Source organism: Protopterus annectens, chromosome 4.part0 (assembly GCF_019279795.1).
Source record: "Protopterus annectens isolate FY-2018-M chromosome 4.part0, PAN1.0, whole genome shotgun sequence".
Lineage (NCBI taxonomy): Eukaryota > Metazoa > Chordata > Ceratodontiformes > Protopteridae > Protopterus > Protopterus annectens.
In genome coordinates, this window is record NC_056733.1 from 587,874,985 (window position 1) to 587,896,049 (window position 21,065).

General features: G+C 40.2%; 1 protein-coding gene across 1 annotated transcript in view; it reads left to right on the top strand.

The window, feature by feature from the left end:
* SF3A1 (splicing factor 3a subunit 1) overlaps nucleotides 1-21,065 on the top strand; it is a gene marked incomplete in the record, with an annotated part of 443,164 nt that overhangs the window by 179,197 nt on the left and 242,902 nt on the right. The window contains 1 exon segment of the mRNA XM_044068523.1: nucleotides 15,233-15,481. Within this exon segment, the coding sequence (XP_043924458.1) occupies nucleotides 15,233-15,481 (249 nt within the window).

Genomic DNA, 21,065 nt, shown 5'->3' on the forward strand with positions numbered 1-21,065 from the left:
CCTGCCCCCTAGGAAACCAGACAGGTACTACAGAGTACCTGACACTCGCACTTTTATTTTCAAGAATCCTACTGCTGACTCAGAGATCATTTCCCAGGGGCCTAAAGGTATCAAGGCTACTACAGCCAAGAATCCCACTCCTTAGGACAGGGATTCCAGAGCTTTGGACAGATGGGGTAAGAAGGTATATGCCTCTGCAACTCCTGCTATTAGGGCATTGAATTGTCAGTTTTACATGCTGAAGTACCAGCAACATATTATGGAAATTGCACAACAAAAAGCAAAAGGAGGCACCGGAACACAGCGGTTAAAATCCAATATTTATTCCAAACAGATAGGTGAGCACTTTCACAGCCAAAGCCGCTTCATCAGACAACTAAAGTACATCATTACTAACTATTTAACGAACATTTATGTCATGATGCTACCCTAAGCATTAGACCAGTGGATAAAGGGGGACCAATGGTAATTATGGACTGTACGTTTTATAGTAATGCAATGAACATTATGCTCAGTAATACTATGGTATATATCCCCCTGTGACATTCAGCAAATTAGACAGTGTGTTCATAGGATTTCCAGTAAACTTTTTGAATGCTTACAGCTAGGACAGATTGATATGGGACTATATAGTTACTTTCTGGTAGATGAACCCACTATTCCAGTTATACAGGGACTACCAAAAATTCATAAACATCCAAGTACACCACCAATGAGACCCATAGTAGCAGGAAGGGGGTGATGTACTGAACCTCTATCTATTTACATTGAACAACATCTTAAACCTATTCTAGCCAGGAATAGTATTATTTTGAAGGACACTGAGCACTTTCTTAGGGACTTGTATGTCCATGTATATAATATACTACCTACACAGAACTGCTTAATGGTAACTATGGATGTAGAATCCCTCTTCACGACTATACCCAGTGTGAAAGGAGTTAAGTTGTTAGGACAATGTCTGACAGAAGATGGCACTTATAATCATTATAAGGTGGATCTCTTGTGTTTCTTGATGGAAATTGTTCTTGAGAACAATATTTTTATGTTTGAACAGACTTATCTATAGGCAAAAAGATGGTATAGCTATTGGCACTTCATGTGCCAGTCGCTACGCCAATCTGGTTATGGCCAAATGGGAACAAAGCAACATACTTAGACAATCTAGATTAGACAATGTTGTCTTTTACCGGAGGTTTGTGGATGACCTTTTCCTTCTTTGGGAGGGGGGTAGGGATGAATTCACGTACTTCCTAGGTGCCTTGAACACAAGCACTGATTTTTTTTTAAGATTTTCAGCTAACATCTCAGCAGAATCCATTGAGTTTTTGGATGTGAAGGTAATGAGAAAGACTACTGGTGAATTTATCACTGAAATTTTTAGGAAAAGTGCAATAGGAACACCTATGTCCACAGACAAAATATGCATCCTAAACATGTTTAAAAATATGACTGGGCAGGCATTAAGAACATCGAGGTTAATAGCAGATGACTCTACATTCCTAAGTGTACCTAATTAATTTAAGAATGTAGATGACTCTGCATTCTTAAATGAATTGGGTACACTTGAACAAAGATTCTTAGATAGGGGATATAATATGAAAGAAGTTGGAAGGGTTGCCACTAATACAACTGGGATGAGAAGCAATGAAGGGAAACCATATTTTTCTGCATCCTTACAGCATAGGAAGGAGGAAGTAGCCAAAAACAATTATATGAGGGTATCAGTGACCTATGCAAGTAACATTAGGTTTCTACAAGACATTTACTCCATAAATTGGAATATACTCTCATCTAATGAGAGAGTGGGATCTATAGTGGGGATTGTCCCTAGTTATGCATATAAAAATAAAAAAATCTCTTAAAAGGTTACTATGTTACCCTAAAGATGGGGTAGGTCCTGTTATACATTTCCCTGCAATACCTGTAATTTTTGTCATCTCATTGATAGTGGAGCAAGTTTTGAACATCCAGATACGGGTAAAAAATTGTGTTTTAAAGCTAGTGCCAACTGTAATACTACCAATTTTGTTTATTTAGCCTATTGTACAATCTGTCAGTCATTCTATATTGGAATGACTACACGGAGACTACGAGACAGGATGAGGGAACACTCCTATGATATTTCTAGAAAAGCAGAGACTGATGCTTTAGCCAAACATATTATGACATCAGGTAGTTTGCATATTTTTAAGTTTATTGTTATAGAGGTAGGCTAGGGAATAGAGGGGGGGTCCCAATAGAAATACAGTATAATAGAGGGGGTCCCAATAGAAATACAGTGAAAACTAAAGAATTTGAATGGATAATTAGAATGCAGGCAAATATGGGAAAGGGTCTGAATGACAAAATTTCTATCAGAGTTGTAACAAAGCACCAAAATCCAAGATAAATCCAAATAACAACGACAGTTGAGTACACAAATAAACCTTTATAACAAGACAAAGCTTTCAGGTTAACAAACCCTTTCTCAATGTTATCTTTAAAACCTGTTTTAAATAGGATACAACAGACTAAATTAAAATGAATGTTTATTTTATTGTGTAGAGTAAATGTTTTTTTAAAAAAATTTTTTTAGGGATAGCTTAATTATTTATGATTGAAATTTTGTATCTGAATCATGTGATTATGGCTGCAAGTCACATGATTATTTTATATGTGTATATATATGGGCGTGTTAAGTATACCTGTTGTCATACATTGAGAAAGGGTTTGTTAACCTGAAAGCTTTGTCTTGTTATAAAGGTTTATTTGTGTACTCAACTGTCGTTGTTATTTGAAAATTTCTATCAGACCCATTTTGGTCAACAGACCTTTGGCAAGATGATGTATTTATTGAGTTGTAACTGTATGGGTACGTTTTAGAGTTTTTTAGGAGAGTTTTTAAGAAAGATTATTTGTATGTCTTTAAGTGCTATTGCTCTTAATTAATAGTGATTTGTGATTGGATGTTTTTATTTTAAATAGTAATGATGTACTCTAGTTGTCTGATGAAGCAGCTTTGGCTGGGAATGTGCTCACCTATCTGTTTGGAATAAATCTTGGATTTTAACTGCTGTGTTCTGGTGCCTCCTTTTGCTTTTTGTTGTGCATGATCATTTTATTGGAGGACCGGTTAGCCTACATCGCTATATTAACTTTTTGCAGTGTATTATGGAACTTATTAAACAAAAAGTGGCAACCTTTCCAGACTGTGCAGAAAGTAAAGAATTGCAGGAGCTTATGCACTCTGCAAGCCAAGTCAGCAAGCATACTTTGCAGTGTGGCTTTGACGCCCTAGAAGCATCTTGCCGGGCAGCTGTCACTGGCTCTGTACTGAGAAGACATGCTTGGCTGAAGGAGCAGACCTTGCCAAACCATTTCAAATCAAATTTACTAGATGCTTCTTTGAATAAGGATGGCTTGTTTGGCAATAAAGCAGAAGAGGTTCTTAAAAAGATGGAAGAAAAAACTAAGCCTATGCAGACTGTTAAAGAATTCTTACAAGTGCAACCTCCCTTGTTTCAGTAGGCATTGCCCTTCCAAACACTGGTCCTTTCCAGGCCTTCTCAAACCAGACCCAGGGGAAACAGACCACCCAGACTTCAGTCTCAGGGTATGCAGAGATCTAAACAATGGAGTGTCCCCACCCCTAAAGCAGGGCGTGGTAAGCCACCTCCTTACGGAAAAACTCGCAATGACTTCTTTACTCCACTCCCCAGCCCTGCCCAATTGCTTGTGCCCGTAGGAGGAAAACTTGCCCTTCATGCAAAAAACTGGATGTCCATCACTCAGTACCAGTGGGTCCTCAACATTGTATCCCAGGGGTACAAATTTTATTTCCATTCACTGCCAACCCCAAGTGGATTTCCAGACCTTCCTCCAAACCAGTGGGCAGAGGCTCAAAACCAAGTACTTTCCCTGCTCAATATCAGAGCTATTCAGCCAGTTCCAGTAGAACAGATGAGTCGAGGATTCTACTCCGGCAGAGGAGTCGAGGATTCTACTCCGGCAGAGGAGTCGAGGATTCTACTCCGGCAGAGGAGTCGAGGATTCTACTCCGGCAGAGGAGTCGAGGATTCTACTCCGGCAGAGGAGTCGAGGATTCTACTCCGGCAGAGGAGTCGAGGATTCTACTCCGGCAGAGGAGTCGAGGATTCTACTCCGGCAGAGGAGTCGAGGATTCTACTCCGGCAGAGGAGTCGAGGATTCTACTCCGCAGAGGAGTCGAGGATTCTACTCCGCAGAGGAGTCGAGGATTCTACTCCGGCAGAGGAGTCGAGGATTCTACTCCGCAGAGGAGTCGAGGATTCTACTCCGCAGAGGAGTCGAGGATTCTACTCCGGCAGAGGAGTCGAGGATTCTACTCCGGCAGAGGAGTCGAGGATTCTACTCCGGCAGAGGAGTCGAGGATTCTACTCCGGCAGAGGAGTCGAGGATTCTACTCCGGCAGAGGAGTCGAGGATTCTACTCCGGCAGAGGAGTCGAGGATTCTACTCCGGCAGAGGAGTCGAGGATTCTACTCCGGCAGAGTCGTCGAGGATTCTACTCCGGCAGAGTCGTCGAGGATTCTACTCCGGCAGAGTCGTCGAGGATTCTACTCCGGCAGAGTCGTCGAGGATTCTACTCCGGCAGAGGAGTCGAGGATTCTACTCCGGCAGAGGAGTCGAGGATTCTACTCCGGCAGAGGAGTCGAGGATTCTACTCCAGACTCTTCTGGGTACCCAGGAAAGAGGGATCTTGACGCCCAATCCTGGATCTTTGCATTCTCAACACCTTCCTGGTGGTACCAAAATTCAAAATGCTTACCCTGCAACAGCTTCTTCCTATTCTAGCCAAGGATGCCTGGTTAGCCACCTTATACTTAAACGAAGCATATCTGTATATCCCCATAAGGGAATCGTGCAGGAAGTGTCTACGTTTCAGGGCAGGGTCTATGCATTATCAGTTCTCTGCACTTCACTTTGGCTTATCTACTGTGCCCAGAGTATTCACAAAATGCCTGGCTCCAGCCATTGCATAATGCAGGCAGAGAAATATTCAAATTTACCCATACTTGGATGACTGCCTGATTCAGGCGGACAGTCAGGAATTGCTGCTGCAGCACCTGATATTTGTGAAAAACCTTCTCACATCCTTGCGGTACACCATCAACGAAAAGAAATCAAAACTGGTACCCAGTCAAAAGATTGTATTCCTGGGAGCAAGCTTGGACACAACTTCCCAGATGGCATTCCTCACCTCAGAAAAACAAGTCTATCTGACAGACTTCTTCAAACAAATGGCCACCAGAACCCAGCTATCTGCAAGAAAAATACTGCAAGCCGTAGGGTTCATGGCCTCATGTGTACTGCTGATTCCATATGCAAGACTGCATATGAGGAAACTCCAGTGCTACTTAAGTCTTTGGTGCCAACATGTTCAGTACCTGGAAACAGTCATTCCTATCATACCCTATCTAAGGGCATAGTTTCTCTGGTGGGTAGAAACATGCAATCACAACAAGTGACTGCCATTTACTCAACCCCAAGCCACCCAGAACCTAATAACTGACTCATCAGACTATGTCTGGGGGAGCACACATGGACGGAATATGTATTCAGGGCCACTGGAGCCAAAGTCAAATTCATCTGCACATCAACCAAAAAGAGATGCTAGCTGTACAGAAGGCCCTGACAGCTTTCAGATCCCTAATCTTTCCAGGATATCTGTTTAATGAAGAGAGGCAACACCACAGTTATGTAGTATGTCAACAAGCAGGGGGAACCCATTCCTACCCACTCTGCAGGGTAGCCATGGTCCTGTGGAACATGGCCTTGGACATTCAAGTCCATCTGCAAGCTCAATTCCTGCCAGGCAAACAAAACTTACTGGCAGACGACTTAAGCAGAAATCTCCTAGACCCACAAAAGTGGCAATTGGAGCACAGCACCTTCAGCATTCTGATCCAGAAATGGGGGACCCCAGAGGTGGATCTCTTTGCCTCCCCCTACAACCACCAGCTCAGGAAATTCTGCACCAGGAATCCTCACAGCAGGGCCTGGAAAGTGGATGCCGTATCTTTTCAGTGGGTAAATCTCTCAAAATCTATGCCTTACCCCCACTGCCCCTCCTTTCAAGAGTTATTAGTCAAGATAAAACAGGATAGACCATGGACAATTCTGATTGCCCCGGACTGGCCATACCAGCACTGGTACCCACTCCTGCGCAGCCTGACATCAGTGCCACCCTGGCACCTACACCAGAATCCAACCGTCCTCTCTCAGCAGGAGGGACAGATTTTGCATCCACAGCTGCAAACCCTAACTCTTGCAGCCTTGCTTATTCCTTGAATTCTCTCCCAGCGACCTTAAGCAAACAGGTGCTGGACATAATTCTTGAAGCCAGAAGACCCAGTACAAGAAAATCCTATGCTGATTAGTGGAAAAGGTTCTGCTCATGGATTCAATGTAAAGGAGACGACACAACACTGCCTTCTCTGCCTCTTATCCTGGATTACTTAGCAGATCTACTCCACAAAGGCCTGTCCTTCTCCTTCATTAAGATACATGCCTCAGCCATTTCTGCTCATTACAACACTGAGCCACCCCTCTTCTCACACCCTCTTATCAAACAGTTCCTGAGAGGGGAAAACGACTTAAGGCCACCAAGGAGAGCACCCACCCCTGCTTGGGACTTTAACTTTGTACTGGAAAAGCTCACGCTTCCCCCCTTTGAACCTGCTGCATCAGCAGAGTTAAAATTCATCTCTTGGAAAACAGCCTTGCTTCTAGCCTTCACTTCAGCTAGAAGAGTGTCTGAGCTACAAGCATTGATGGCTGTGAAACCCTTCATTATTTTTCATGCTGACAGGGTTTCCCTCAGGACTATATAACCCTTCCTTTATGCCTAAAGTGGTGTCCAGTGTGGCTCTCAATCAATCCATCCATTTGCCAGCCTTCTTCCCTAATCCTCAAAGTAAAGGGGAAAGGATCCTGCACTCGTTGGATGTGCACAGACAGCTCAGATTCTACCTTGATAGGTATAAGCCCTTTAGAAAATCTGACCAGGTACTAGTCAGCTTTGCAACAGGGGCAGAAGGCAAGGCCATTTCAAAACAAACTATTTCCAAATGGATATCACACTGCATCCATTTCTGCTACAAGCACCATGGGAAACCAACCTCTCAGGGGGTCAGAACACATTCCACTAGGGCAACATCTACCTCTACAGCATTTCTTAGGGGAGTCCCTAACAGGGACATCCTGGAGGCTGCTATCTGGAGTTCTGTACACACATTCACCAAGCATTACCACCTGCCTATCTTTTCCAAATCCAGAGCAGGATTTGCTACAGCAGTTTTGCAAGGCATACTAGCCAGCCCTAACTCTTCTTGACTGCCTCCACCCTTCTTCAGCTTTGGGAATCCACCCAAGTGTGATGACTGCAACAGTGAAACATGAAGAACATAGTACAGTTGTGTACACTTACCATAAATGTAGATGTTCGAGTGTATTCACTGTTGCAGTCCTGGTTTCCCTCCCTCCAGCCCTGGTTTTCTCTCTCTCTCCTATCTATGGCTATTACTAACCCCTTCTGGGGTATTGGTATTGGTATTTACTTTTTACTGGTGGTGTTTTCCCCACCATAACCTAGCTCCTTATTGGGGGGGGGGGGGCACCTGAGATTTGGGGCAAGAAAAACTGATGTAATGGCATTGGCTGCCTGTTTTTATACCACTGATGACCTGACATCAGTCCTGGAGTGACAGCATCCAACGCAGAAATACTAAGTCTCTGGTATTCGGGCCGACTGAGGGACACCTTCAGGCAGATAACCCAAGTGTGATGACTATAACAGTGAATACAGTCGAACATCTACATTTATGTTAAGTGTACACAACTGTACTTATTCCCTGATCCTGATGCTCAGCAAGGGGAGATTCTGCACCCTACTGCAGGAGATGGAACTCCTCAGCCAGGTCAAAGAGTAATCCTTCGAGCCCCACCTAGCCACCCTCAAGTTAACCACCTGGAGGATTGGTTTTTGACTCCTAGGATGGCATTTTATTTTAAGGAGGTGCTTTCCATTGTAAGGGATGCAAGAAAGCCTGGTACCAGGAAGTCATACCTGGCAACATGGGCAAAGATTTTCTGCCATCACAGCAATGACATTGATCCTACTCAAGTAGACATTGCTTCAGTATTGTAGTACTTGTCAGGCCACTTTGCCCTAGGCGTTTCCAATTCTAGCATTAAGATTCGTGCATCTGTAATTTCATTTTGCCTGATCACACCCCCATATGAAATGTTTTCTAAAAGGGGTGATTTTCTTGAAATCATCCAGAAGAAGAAACCCCATGTTATGCATTAGAAATATGCTTCCCTTTAAACCTGCAGCCACTGCCTGTCTAAAAATGATCACTTGTAAGACCTCCTTACTCAAGGCTGTGCTTTAAGTAGAACAGTTTCTGAGCTACAAGCCCTGAAACATAAATAATCTTTCACCATCTTCCACAGGGATAGGGTCACTCTTGGAACAAACCCAGCCTTTATACCTAAAGTGGAATCGGAACTAACTTTAAACCAGGCAGTCCACCTGTCAGTCTACCCAAATCTGCAAAACAGGGCAGTGAAGGTCCTTCATACACTGGATGTGCGCAGGCAGGTCCGGTGATATCTAGACAGGACAAAAAAGCCCTAATAGAACAGAAAAGCTGATGGTGGCTTTTGCAGAAGGTAAACAGGTCAAACCTGTCTTCAGACAAACCATTTCTTAATGAATAACTAACTGCATTAAGTTCTATTAATCACACCATAGAAAGGATTTACCTGTGCATATCAAAGCTCACACCACCAAACATAGGGCAACTACCACTGCTTTCCTCAAAGAAGTTCCCACCCAAGCCATCCTACAGGCAGCCACATGGAATCAGTTTACACCTTCACAAAGTACTATAGGCAATGCCACCAGAGCTAGAGCAGATTTTGCTTCTGCCGTCCTGCAAAATCTTACTTACCAAGGTCAAACAGAAGTACTATCACCCAGTTTTTTAGCTTTGGGATGCATAATGCAGTTGTGCCCCACTTACCATAATTGTTTTAGTAGATCAGTTTTGCAGCACATACTCTCACCCTCCAACTCCTATAGCTGCTGACCACTTGTACCCCCCTTTGCTGGGTTAAGGGGGTAGATAAGTTCTCTGCAGATAATCCCCTTATCTCCATCATCCCCTCTCTGCTTCCTGTGATTTTCCTCCTTTTCACTCATACTCAGACAGCTGGGAAGGTCATGCTATCCAAAGGCATCAGACTGCTTGTTCGCTACTTAGAAAGACCCGAAGATGGCACAGAGGGACATCCTTCTTATACACTGACGTCCAGACATCAGAAGTTTGTTGGCTAGGAATCATGTAAAGGTCGTGGAAATAGGCTGGTCGCAAGCTTCTGCATGGCAGGAAGATCCAAGAATCAGTAGTGCAACATTGATCTACTTGAACATCACGTTATATTAAGTGAGACACAACTGTACTTTGTCATCAATGCTTTATATATCATACTAATTATTCCTTTTTTAGGACGCCACTAAAAACTCTAACAGAGCTGATTTTTCACTTGTCACTCCCCTATCCCATTTTCTTTTCCTATGTTCTTGGTATCAATCTCTGATAGGGAGTGCAGTTTCTAAACTGTCTTTAAGCCCCCTTCCACTATATTACTTTTCCCTGCTGAGTTATTTGCTCTCGGTACCTAGTTTTTATTTATTTATTTATTTATTTTTGCTTTCCCTAGTAAATTCCATCACTCTCTTGCATTTCTGTTCTCTTACTTGGAGACATTTCATATGTTAAAAATCTCCTTTCACCTTTCTCCATTCTCAAGCTGGCTTAGTTCTTAGAATACTTTCTGAATGTAATTCTTTGATATGATTATTGTACTTCTTCACGTGATTTGTTGCCATTCTTATTTTCATGCTTGTTTTGATGTTGTAATATCTCATTATGTGGCTTCTCTGTAATTGGTTCATGACTTGCAATAATTTTCCTTTTTATGGACACTCTAAATTGGCCCTAGGCGTGCATGTGTGTGCCTTTTGTGGAAGGTTGGGTGCCGGGCTGGCAACTCGATACTGTAAAAACTCTACTGCCAGTCATGAGCGGACAATGTGGCGACCCCTAACCGGAAAAAGCTGAAAGAAGAAGATAATGTTGTTTTCATTGCGTGATGTTTTGCCTCCTTGTAATTCTCTGTGGAATACCCTCTGATCTGACCTTTAATACCAGATCTGAGGACTGGGGTGTGTTTTTCTTGTATTAGCACTGATTCCCAAGTTGTTGGTTTAACTTCTGATGTTGGAATTCTAAATCCTTACATGGATGACCTTTGAGTTCTGTAGGAAGGTGAAGGTGAGATAACAGTGACGTTGATAAGGGATTTTTGTGGCCTCCTCCATACCTTTGTGAAAGGCATTTGGGAGATCACAAATAGTATGGGTTCTGTTAGAATATAATGAATTTATTTTGATTATGATTACTAAATAAAGTAAATGTGTGTGTATATTATATTCAGTATACACACAGGCACGTAAAAATAAATGTACACACATTTTTTTTATATATATATTTATATATGTAAGCTGGTGACAGCATTTGTTCATTTTGTTGTCACACTTATTGTTATCACTTCTGGTTCACAGCTATGCACTTTTGCTTTTGTAAATGTTTTGAATGTATGGGTAAAGTGGTTTTGCTTGGTATGTAGACGAGGAAGTTAAACAGTGTGGATCTTTTTGAAAGTTATAAATACGAAATTAAGTATGAACAGTAATGATGTTCACATAAGCTGTCTCTCGCACATTAACGCACGCGCACACACAGTTGCTTTTAGAAAGGAGAGTGAAATTTGGTGCATTATTTAAACTTTTTTGTATGCAATGTGAACCGTTTTTATTTCTGAAGAAAATGTATGAAATTGTAGTACAGTTTACAAGGGAACAAAGGCTTATCCCTGAAACTGTTTGAAAAGTGGTAGAGAATGGAATGATGATAATGCTAGGAGTAGGTCACAACGATGGAATGTTGTGTGCACATTGGAGTTGTGTATGAAGTATACAGTATTGTGTTAGTGTTCACCATGCGGGGGTGGTGGGTGCATGTGAAAACACAGCAACATTCTGCAATATTCAGGACAGTTGAGAGGTACGCACACAAAAACTAACTTCATATCTTGGCTTTGATGCCTGAAAAATACATACTTGACTATCTAGGCTACTGGCAGTATACCACACAGGTGCAACCTGTTTCACCATTGTACAAATGTAACGGTAACTTCTTGAAAACCGGTGCAGTGTGAAAGTAGTGAAACACCTAGTGAAGTACTGATTAAATAAAATTGAATGTCAGTACATTTACATTTTTATCCTGTCACGGATGAAATCCAGGAAAAAATAAGAGCAAGTCACTGAAAAAAGCTTGCCATGCTTCAGTGTTTCCAGCTCTACTCTATTGCTGTTTACCAAACATGAAGTCATGCAGAGGGAAGGGGCAGATTTTCACAGAAAAGCAAATTTCAGCATGCCAATGGACAGTTGCAGCAAGGAAGTAAATAATTCCACTAATGCAAAAACACACACACAGCAGTGCAATGCATGCAAAACAAAAACTGAAACATTTGGAGAGTGACAAATCACGGACCTCTATCAAAAATCTTACTCTTGCTTTGTTTCTCAAACTCCCTCATTTCATCACAATACCTTTCCACTTTAATTTGTATCCTACTTGTGTTATGCATATAAGCCTTATTTGCATAGCTGTAAAGTCTTCCTTCAACTGGTAATCCCAATCCACCTTGTTTTTTTGTGGAGCAGCAACTTCTCCTATTTAACTCTTTCCCTTTTTGCTTCCAAATAAGTTATTTCAACTCTTTGTTATCATCACAACTTCTGTGTGTTGATAAAAATACTTCTGAGCTATATACAAAACCTAAGGGACATTTTCATTGCTTGTATATTATCCATATCCATAACTGAGAGCATCCAGCTTCTCATTTTTTTTAAACTTTGTCTCTTCCCACATTTCCTTAGCTGCCTTAATGAAATCCTTTTTAATCCATACACCTAAATTCTTATGTTTCCATAAAGATGGGTATTGCTGAACCACTTCATGTGTATGTCTCTAGAGTCTGTGTTTTATCTTAATTTATTTTCTATGTCCAATAGGTTTGAAAGCATCAAAATCTTCCACAAACCAAAACGTCATTTTATGGCTTTCTGAAGTACAGAATAATATTTGCACATAAGGCTAACTTTTCTTGATTGAAATCTCATTTATATCCCCGAGTTTGAGTCCCTTATTTTGTTTGCCAGTAGTGGCTCTAAATGTAAAGCAAATAAAGAGGACACTCCTGCCTGATTCCTCTGTTCAGAAACAGTTTGTTGGAGAGGACCACACTTCCACCTTCATTCTTGCCTCTGACCTTTCACATATAGTCCTAATTAACTCTTTTATTGTATCGGGGAATGCAAATGCCACCATTGCTGTACTCATAAATCCCATCTGACTCTATCAGATGACTTCCATCTTTTTAGTGCTTATTTTAATGGGTTTACTATCAAAATGATTTTCCACCTTTTGATCAAACCCAGTTTGCTGAAATTGGTAGTAACGAAGTTCCAAAATTTCAGAAATGGTAACATGGAGTCAGCATTTGAATACCGGAAGTTCAGTGTCGAATGTCCGTGTTACTGGTAATGTTTTTGCAGAAGGGCAAGCCCCTTTGCATCCCCCACACCCCCTGCATATTACATATTCCAACTCCGAGATCACACTACAGTGAGAAAAGGGTACATTATCCGATCCTCCACTGTGCAGTCTGTTATCAGAACGTTGATTCCACATTAGCAAATGTGGATTCGAACATTTTCCAGATTGGCATTATGAAAACTTGAAAACAGTCTTTCGACCTTCCCAGCTTCACATAAGTGCCTATCTAAATTTTGATGGTAAACCATTGTAATGCATTCTGTCAGGGTACTACTTACTTTCAAGACCTCTGTATATGTTGTGTTTTATCTTAGAAGTATATTTAATTTTGTTTAATCTGTTCCTTTTGCATTTAGCACTGGTGTGTGAAGGTCAGCCGTTTCTGTTCTTTTGCCAAGACTTTTTAACTGCTTTTTCAAAATTTCATTCTTAGCAGGAGCTAAACACATTAATAAGCCACCTGGAGACTGATTTTTTTCTGTTCTTTTTAAGTGTTGCTTATCACCTTTTGGTCCCTGCATGGGAGGTCTAATTTTAGGTTGGTTTATTTAGCAAATACCATAACAGAAGTAACTGCATAGTGTGTTTCTTGCCATATGTTCACCAAAAAGGCTTCTCTCCAGCATATCCTTTCTTATCTGAGCACCTTGTTTAAATCAGGACTGGCTTAAACCTCAGTAAACGTCCATCTGTCTCCCATTTTAGTCTGTTTGTCAAAGTCTGTCTCATCCAAGAAGCTGGTGTTACTACTCTAGGACACAAGTTTTATCCCTGGAAAACTCTTCTTGACCCATTACAGCTGCCTATAGGGTCTCTTTGTTATAGTCCCTGATTGCCACAGAGCCCTATACTGTCTTGCGTCATGGAAGAGTCCTTGGGGACTTCTGTGTTCTTGTTGCCCAAGGTGGCATCAGAACTAGTCATAAACCAGTCCATCCAACTACCAGTTCTCTCCCCCTTCCAAGCCACAAAATAGAAAAGAGAGGCTTCTCTGTTTGCCGTTTGTACGTAGACAGCAAAGATATTACATAGCTAGAACTAAGGAGTGGAAAAAATCTCGTCATTTATTATTCTCCTTCAGATAACGAAAACTAGACTTGTCAGAATCCAAGCAGGTACTTGCCAAATGGCTAGCAAGTTGTATTGCCCTCTGCTGTGATTTACCTTGGAAGGATCTTGCAACAGCAGGTCAATGCCACTTTACGGCAGCAGCAATGACTCCTGTTTTCTTCAAAAATGTCTGCCCTGAGTATCAGTTAGGTACCTAACTGAATCTTCATTCACCCCCATGTCAAGCACTGCAAGCTGGACCTTTTCTCTGAGCAGAGTAGGATTTTCAACCCATATCTCGACTTGGGAGGTGTACAGCTTTAGTATTTTACCCACTCTTCACAAGTAATGCTGTTGCCATGGTCTCTCTGAATATGGCTGTATAATAATTTACTGTAGCTGTGGATTTTTGAATACTGACATCAGTGTTGAATATATGAACTTCTCTCCTATCCTTCCCCATCTTTATTTTTTCTCTTTGGATGTTTTGTTTCTATTAAAAAATGCATATGCTGTGTATCCCAAACTTTTCATTGTTAGTCTGCTAGCTCAAGAACAATCAGTGATATGGAATGTTATAGTTGACCTCTTACCTCAACACTTTCACTTGTTTTGGGGAGGATCATTTTCTTTTACACCAGAAAGATCTGAAGGTTGCAAGGCCTACTCCCCACTCTTCTCCCTAGCATCATTTTGACATCTCTTACATAAGGAGGAGATTGGTTGACACACTGATCTCTAGATCTGTGGAAGATTGGCCGAATGGTTGGACATCTGCCTGTGGTTAATTCCTATTCTTTATGAATGATATTGCAGGAGTGATCCAACTGTTCAGACATCCTTTGATAAGCTGTTGCATAGGTGCTTTTTCTAAAACTGCTCCTTGTTCACTGGGTGTGTTATATTCTGATGAGATGCCCAACTAAGTCTGATTGGACTCATTCCAGTAAGACGGTAGCTGCTTCAGAGGATGTTTTTTTTTTTTTCAGGAGTTTGTCATTAGGAGATAGCCAAGTGGTGATTACTTGGTTTTCATTCACCTGTTTACCAAGCATTATAAGTTAAATAGTCAGTCCAAGACTTGAGGTAGTGTTGATTGACATTTTTTCGCATTTGCTGGATGAATCTGAAAAATTTGAGAATGTAAAGACTTTGTTTGAGATAAGCCATGTTCTTGCGTGTCAGCATATCTGTGGTCGTGCAATCCACCTGCTAGATTTAATGTGTAGTAAAACTATAGACCATTCAAATAAAGAACGTGAAAGTATCCCACTGATTTTAGGCCGTATAGAATCAGTAGCAGTGTTATATGTTTTAAGGAAATAGTAGTCAGAATTGTTAGAATTTTCAGTGTGTACTAATTTGTATCATAAGTTACTTTGTCATTCACTTAGCTTATCTAATGGTTACCTTTTGGCACACTTGGCATGAACTGGGCTTAATTTTCTTTCCTTTGTTTTGCAGGTTACATGGGATGGTCACTCGGGCAGCATGGCACGTACACAGCAGGCTGCACAAGCCAACATAACCTTACAGGAGCAGATTGAGGCTATCCACAAGGCCAAAGGATTAGTTCCTGAGGATGATAGCAAGGAGAAGATTGGGCCCAGTAAGCCAGCAGAGATGCCACATCCTCCACCACCACCACCCTCTTCTGCTCCCAATCTACCCAGCAGTGCTGCTCCAGTCACCACCATACCACGTCCTCCTATGGTGAGTATTTCTTGCACTTGCTAGTTCCTTGTAGCGTATGTTGCCTTACCTACGTAGACATGAAGACCTTGGTCTCCATGTCTCACTAAGCATACATAAACTAGTTTGTTCATGTAATAGGTGAGAATTGATTAAAGTGTTGTCTGTGAGAATAGTTTTCTTCCATACAGCAACTGTTTAGTTGAACGGCTGAATGAAAAAGGAAATGTAAAAGGTTAAATGAGCTAAAAATACCTGTGTGTACTGTGGCTACCTTGAACAGCCAGATGGTTTTCATCTTGCAACTGGATTAGCTTCTTTGCCTGTGAGATAAACAGTAGGAAGAAAAATGTATTGTAAGTGAGCATTACTGTGAACATGCAAGTGAACTAGATGCTAATTGCAGAAGGGTGTGTAGATGCTAATTGCAGTAGGGTGTGTCTCACTTGAACAATCTCTGTAGTTTTGTGGAGAAATGCTAATATTTGTTGGGGTGAGGTAGGAAGAAGAGAGATGAGCGCTAGTATCGGCTGAAACGTTACATCAAGAGCCCAACTGTCTGTGTTTGGTAGCGCAGGTAAATATAAAAGATCACATGGCACTTAAAGTGTAGGAATCCTTTATTTACAAAATGTTTACAAATCTACAAATATGTAGATATGCAAATCTATTTATACAGTCATACTAATTTTTCATCCCTATTAGACCCCCACTCCTTTTTCCATAACCATCTGATTTTACTTAAATGGATTTTAGCAACAATATTACCATTAAACATAATTTAATTTATTCTTTCTTTCCATATAACCTGTATAGCTTAAATAAGTGTATCTTTTCTTTAACATATTCTTTTTCTGTTCTTATAATACCCATATTTAGTCATATCCATGTTTATTTTATCCACTTTTTATATCTTTGAAAAAAAATCTTTACATAGTTTTCCCCATAACCTTTTTTGCTCTTACATTTCAAAAACACATATTCTGTAGTTTATTTTTCTTGACAATGTAAACATATTCTATAACGTATATCTTTTTTTTTTACTGACACTTTATCTATTACTAGTCTCCACAAAAGGATCTTGACATTCTACTTTCAGGTTACACCATTTGCTTCTTTTTTTAATAGCTTTAATTTTTTTCATGTTAGATTTTCCCATGGTTTTGCATAGATAGTAATGTTTTATTGTTACATTCTTATACCATACTTTTCTCTCGTTTTCTATATCGTCAGATTTTATTTTCCACAAAACTATTTTCTCTTGGTAACATTTTTTATACACCTTTTTTTTTTTTTTTTTTTTTTTTTTTATAACCATACCCCAAAACCTCATCTTCCTTTATTAACATAAAAAACTCTTCTTTTTATTGGATTTAATGTAGAACCCCCTGTAAATCAAAAAAGTTATGTGCAATAGTTCCGTTTCTAATACTCTTGATAATGTAAATATACTTGCTATGTATGCTGTTTTTCCCAACAATACTGAACTTATCAAATAAGTCTTTTTTTCTGAATAATTTGTATGTTCTCCGGAAAAGGCAGGGTTGCTTTGTCTGCTATCTTTTTCAGTTTGGGTTTTACATCTTTATTCCCAAATTTTATACGTAACACAGAAATTTCATTCATTGTAAAATATATACCCTCATCTTTCCTACATCACATAAACCTTTACTTTTTTCTTTATTAAAGTCATCCTTCTCTCCTCTAAACACATTTGTGCAGATTATTACTACTATTATCCAAATTGTGTTTTTCCTGTAATTTTAATGTTATCTGCTTATGTTAACAGAACTCGAATTCTTAACCCTTCAGGTGTTGTATATCCCACCTCGTTCATTGTGCAATTTGTTTCACATTCATAATTAATGCAAAGACTATACAACTCATTGGACATCCCTGTTTGTCTTGCACCACTCTTCATATGTACCTGTTGGCTTTACCAGCCATTTACAAGTACTTTTACTTTTAGTATTATATGCTGACTGTGCTATCCTAACTTTCTTAGTTATGTTATTTTTTTTTCATTACTACCAGTAAGGTTTTATGTCCAGTTGTGTCAAATGCCTTATTAAGGTCTCCTGTCATGATTTTCACTTCTTTTCTATTCATAATATCATACACAATTTCTCTATCATTAATGACACCCCTTGCCCTTGTGTATATATATATGTATATGTATATATATATATATATATATATATATATATATATATACATATATATACATATATATACATATATATATGTGTGTGTGTGTGTGTGTGTGTGTGTGTTCCTCTTCATATGATCGAATTTCTCTAAACTCGAAACCAGAATCTCGAATTTAGAGAAACTTGAACATATGAAAGGGACAAAAAAAAAATGAACACCTTTCAAATGTTTTTGCAGGGGGGCTTTGTCCCCCTGCACCCCCCAAACCCCTTTACTTAAATATACATACTCCGAGATCGCACTATAGTGAAGGAAAGGGAAATCTCCCATTCTGTGCTATACGAGCAAGCGCAAAACGGAAGATTTTTCCATTCCTCCGCTATAGTGCAGTCACGGAACATTCACATTTAAACTGCTGGGGTACAGGGGGACTTGGCCCCCTGCAATAAGGTAAGCTAACTTTTTATTTGTTTAAACCTACGGCTCCCATTCACAATTTCGAATGAATGGAAGTTCGAGATTCTGGTCTCGAGATTATGAATTTCGAGCTTCCATCCATTCGATCTTGTGAAGGGGAACCGTGTGTACATATGTGTGTGTGTGTGTGTGTGTGTGTGTGTGTGTGTGTGTGTGTGTGTGTGTGTGTGTGTGTGTGTGTGTGTGTGTGTGTGTGTGTGTGATCTGTGTTCCATAATATTTCCATTTTAGTTTCAAATTTCTTTTGCAGTTTCATAAAGATCTTATAATTTATTATTCAATACTATTGGCCTTCGGTTTTTAATTTTCTGTTTTACTTCTTCCATATGAATTAAGTATTCTACTACATACTTGTTTATGCATAAAGCCTTCATTTAATCGTTCGCTCAAAATCTTTAAAAAAATATATATTTTTCCAGTCCCTTAATTTTTTATACATTTCATACCCTATTCCATCTGGTCCTGCAGCTGAATCTATATCTGCTTGCCCTAATACTTTTTATCTAGCTCAGAAGAAATCTTCTTTCCAACTCTTTATTCTCGTTTTCTGTTAACTTTTTTACTTTCCATTTTTCTCACTACCTTCTTTTTTCTTTGTACATTTCTTGTACATATTGTAATACATACACTATTCATGTTTTACTGTAATTATTACTATGTTGAGCATAAAACTGTTTCACTCCTGTCTTTTATGATATGTCATACTTTTACTTTGTGTTCAAATATCTAACTTTCTTTGTACTATATATAAATTACATTTTTCTCTGAATATTTACTTAATTTTTCTAATGTTAATCATGAACTACTGCTGTTAGTTTGTACAGTTGAGCTGTAATGGAGCTTATCTTCCCGGGCTTTCTATGAAAATGGGTTTCTTGCCCAGTCTGACATTCCCAGTAAACAAATGTAAAATAAGTAAGTAATCTTTTTCGAGAGTTCAGTTTCTGCTTTTACATTTTTTTTTATTTCTGCCATTACACTAGTAACTTCCTTTCCTAATCTGCATAAGTAACTCAATACTTCTTCTCTTTCCTTGTAAAAAAAAACATACTTACATGACAATTTGTGTATGTATTTTTTCTTTGTCATTATGTTCCAAGTCTTCCAAATTATCATATGTTTTTATATTTTTCTTTCTCTACTTTTCTCACATTATAGTACCACTGTAAAAACATTTTCTTATATTTTTCCTTAAATGCCATCCACCTTTCAGACCATTTTTATAGAAGTTGTCATAGTAATATGGCCTTTCCATAACTTTATTAGTAATCTCTTTCCTTCTTCATTCCATGGTTTCTTGTTCATCTTTTTTATTCCTGTGCCTGATGTTCTTCATTCCACATTGCTGCAGTCCTAACAATTGGGGTAGTCCGCTGTCCAGTCGGCCCGAATACCAAAGTATAAGGCTGACGTCGGTCAGGGCGCATTAGACTGACGTCAGTACGTCAGGGTACTAATGCGCATGACCGACGCCATATCCTCAGTCTTTTTTGCCGCATGGTCCGATGCAGAAGCAATTTTGCGAGTGCAGGTTGGCGTTCTGAAATTTTCTGAAGTCGGAGTTTCAGACCGAATCAAAGTTGGCTAAGTACCCGCTGGGGAACATTTTGGTTTTTCTTGCCTCAGTATTTAACCGGATGTCAGAAAAGTGAATAACTGTATTTCTTGTGGGAAACAGATACCTCATAGGGATTACCATACCTTGTGTATACCTTGTTTAGGGCCTGGGCACGGCGTTGTTGGCTGCCGCTCTTGTGCTAGATTTAACAAACGCACTATTAAGAGAAGGTTAGACTGTGCCAGGTTAGTGTTTGGGAAGCGTTGCAATTATAAAATGCCGCCGGATGCTCCGGCGCCCGCTGGCCCAAAAAGCGCAAGGACAAAACAGCAAAGCCTAGGGTTGATGAACCGCAGTCCCAGACGCCGGTTCTTTAGAAGGCTCAGTGGAGCCAGAGGTTTTGCCAGGAGTTTCTTTGGAGTCTCAGGCAGAGACTTTACTGTTACAGGATGTGCCTTCTCAGGAAGTAGGCCAGGCTGAAGGGGCTTCTCAGGTAACTGTTCTTCCTCTCTTCCCAAGGTAGTTAGAGCCTCTCCTTCTGTTTCCAAAACTTCTTTGAGAGGTAGGCCAAGTTTGGCTTCAGTGGGGGCTTCTCCTAGCACTTCAGGTTCTGTGCCTAAGAAACATATGCTTAAAATGGCAGAAGATTTAATTACTATGATTAGAGGTTCTATGCCCCCTCCTGATAAGAGGCCTAGGGTGGAACCTGAGTTTGAGAGTTTTGAACAGTGTTCAGAGGCTTCTGAGTCTTCTGAAGATTTGCAAGAGTATCCTCCTTATTCTGATTCTGATGTGGATGATTCTACTCCTACAGCTTCTCCTCCTGAGGATTTCTCATTTTCAGAGACTCTGCATTCCATGAGGGAACACTTTAAATGGGAAGGCCAGGATTACTCTGATTCCAGGAAAAGGCTTAGGGAATTCTTGTTTTACCCCAGCATAGGCCCTTAGCTATACCTCCTGTGTTGAATGTGGTGGAAGATGTTTTGCAGAGGCTTCCCTGAATCCTGATTCTTTGCCTCCTGCTCCTGTTAAACCTGATAGGTACTATAGGGTGCCTGAAGCTCATAAGTATCTTTTAAGAGTCCTAGGGCAGACCCGAAACTGTTTCTCAGGGACCTAAAGGTGTTAAGGCCTCTGTTGTTAAAAACCCTGTTCCCACTGATAAAGAGGCAAGGGCTTTGGATAGATGGGGAAAGAAAGTGTATACTTCTTCCACTTTAGCCATGAGGGCGTTGAATTGTCAGTTTCACATGCTAAAATATCAAAATTATCTCCTTTCACAATTGAAATCTAAGGTGGATGCTTTGGCGGAAGGTATTGAGTGTAAAGAGTTGCTGGATTTAGTTCATGTGTCTGAACAAGTGGGTAAGCATTCTTTGCAATGTGGTTTTGATGCTGTACAGGCCTCCTCGAGGG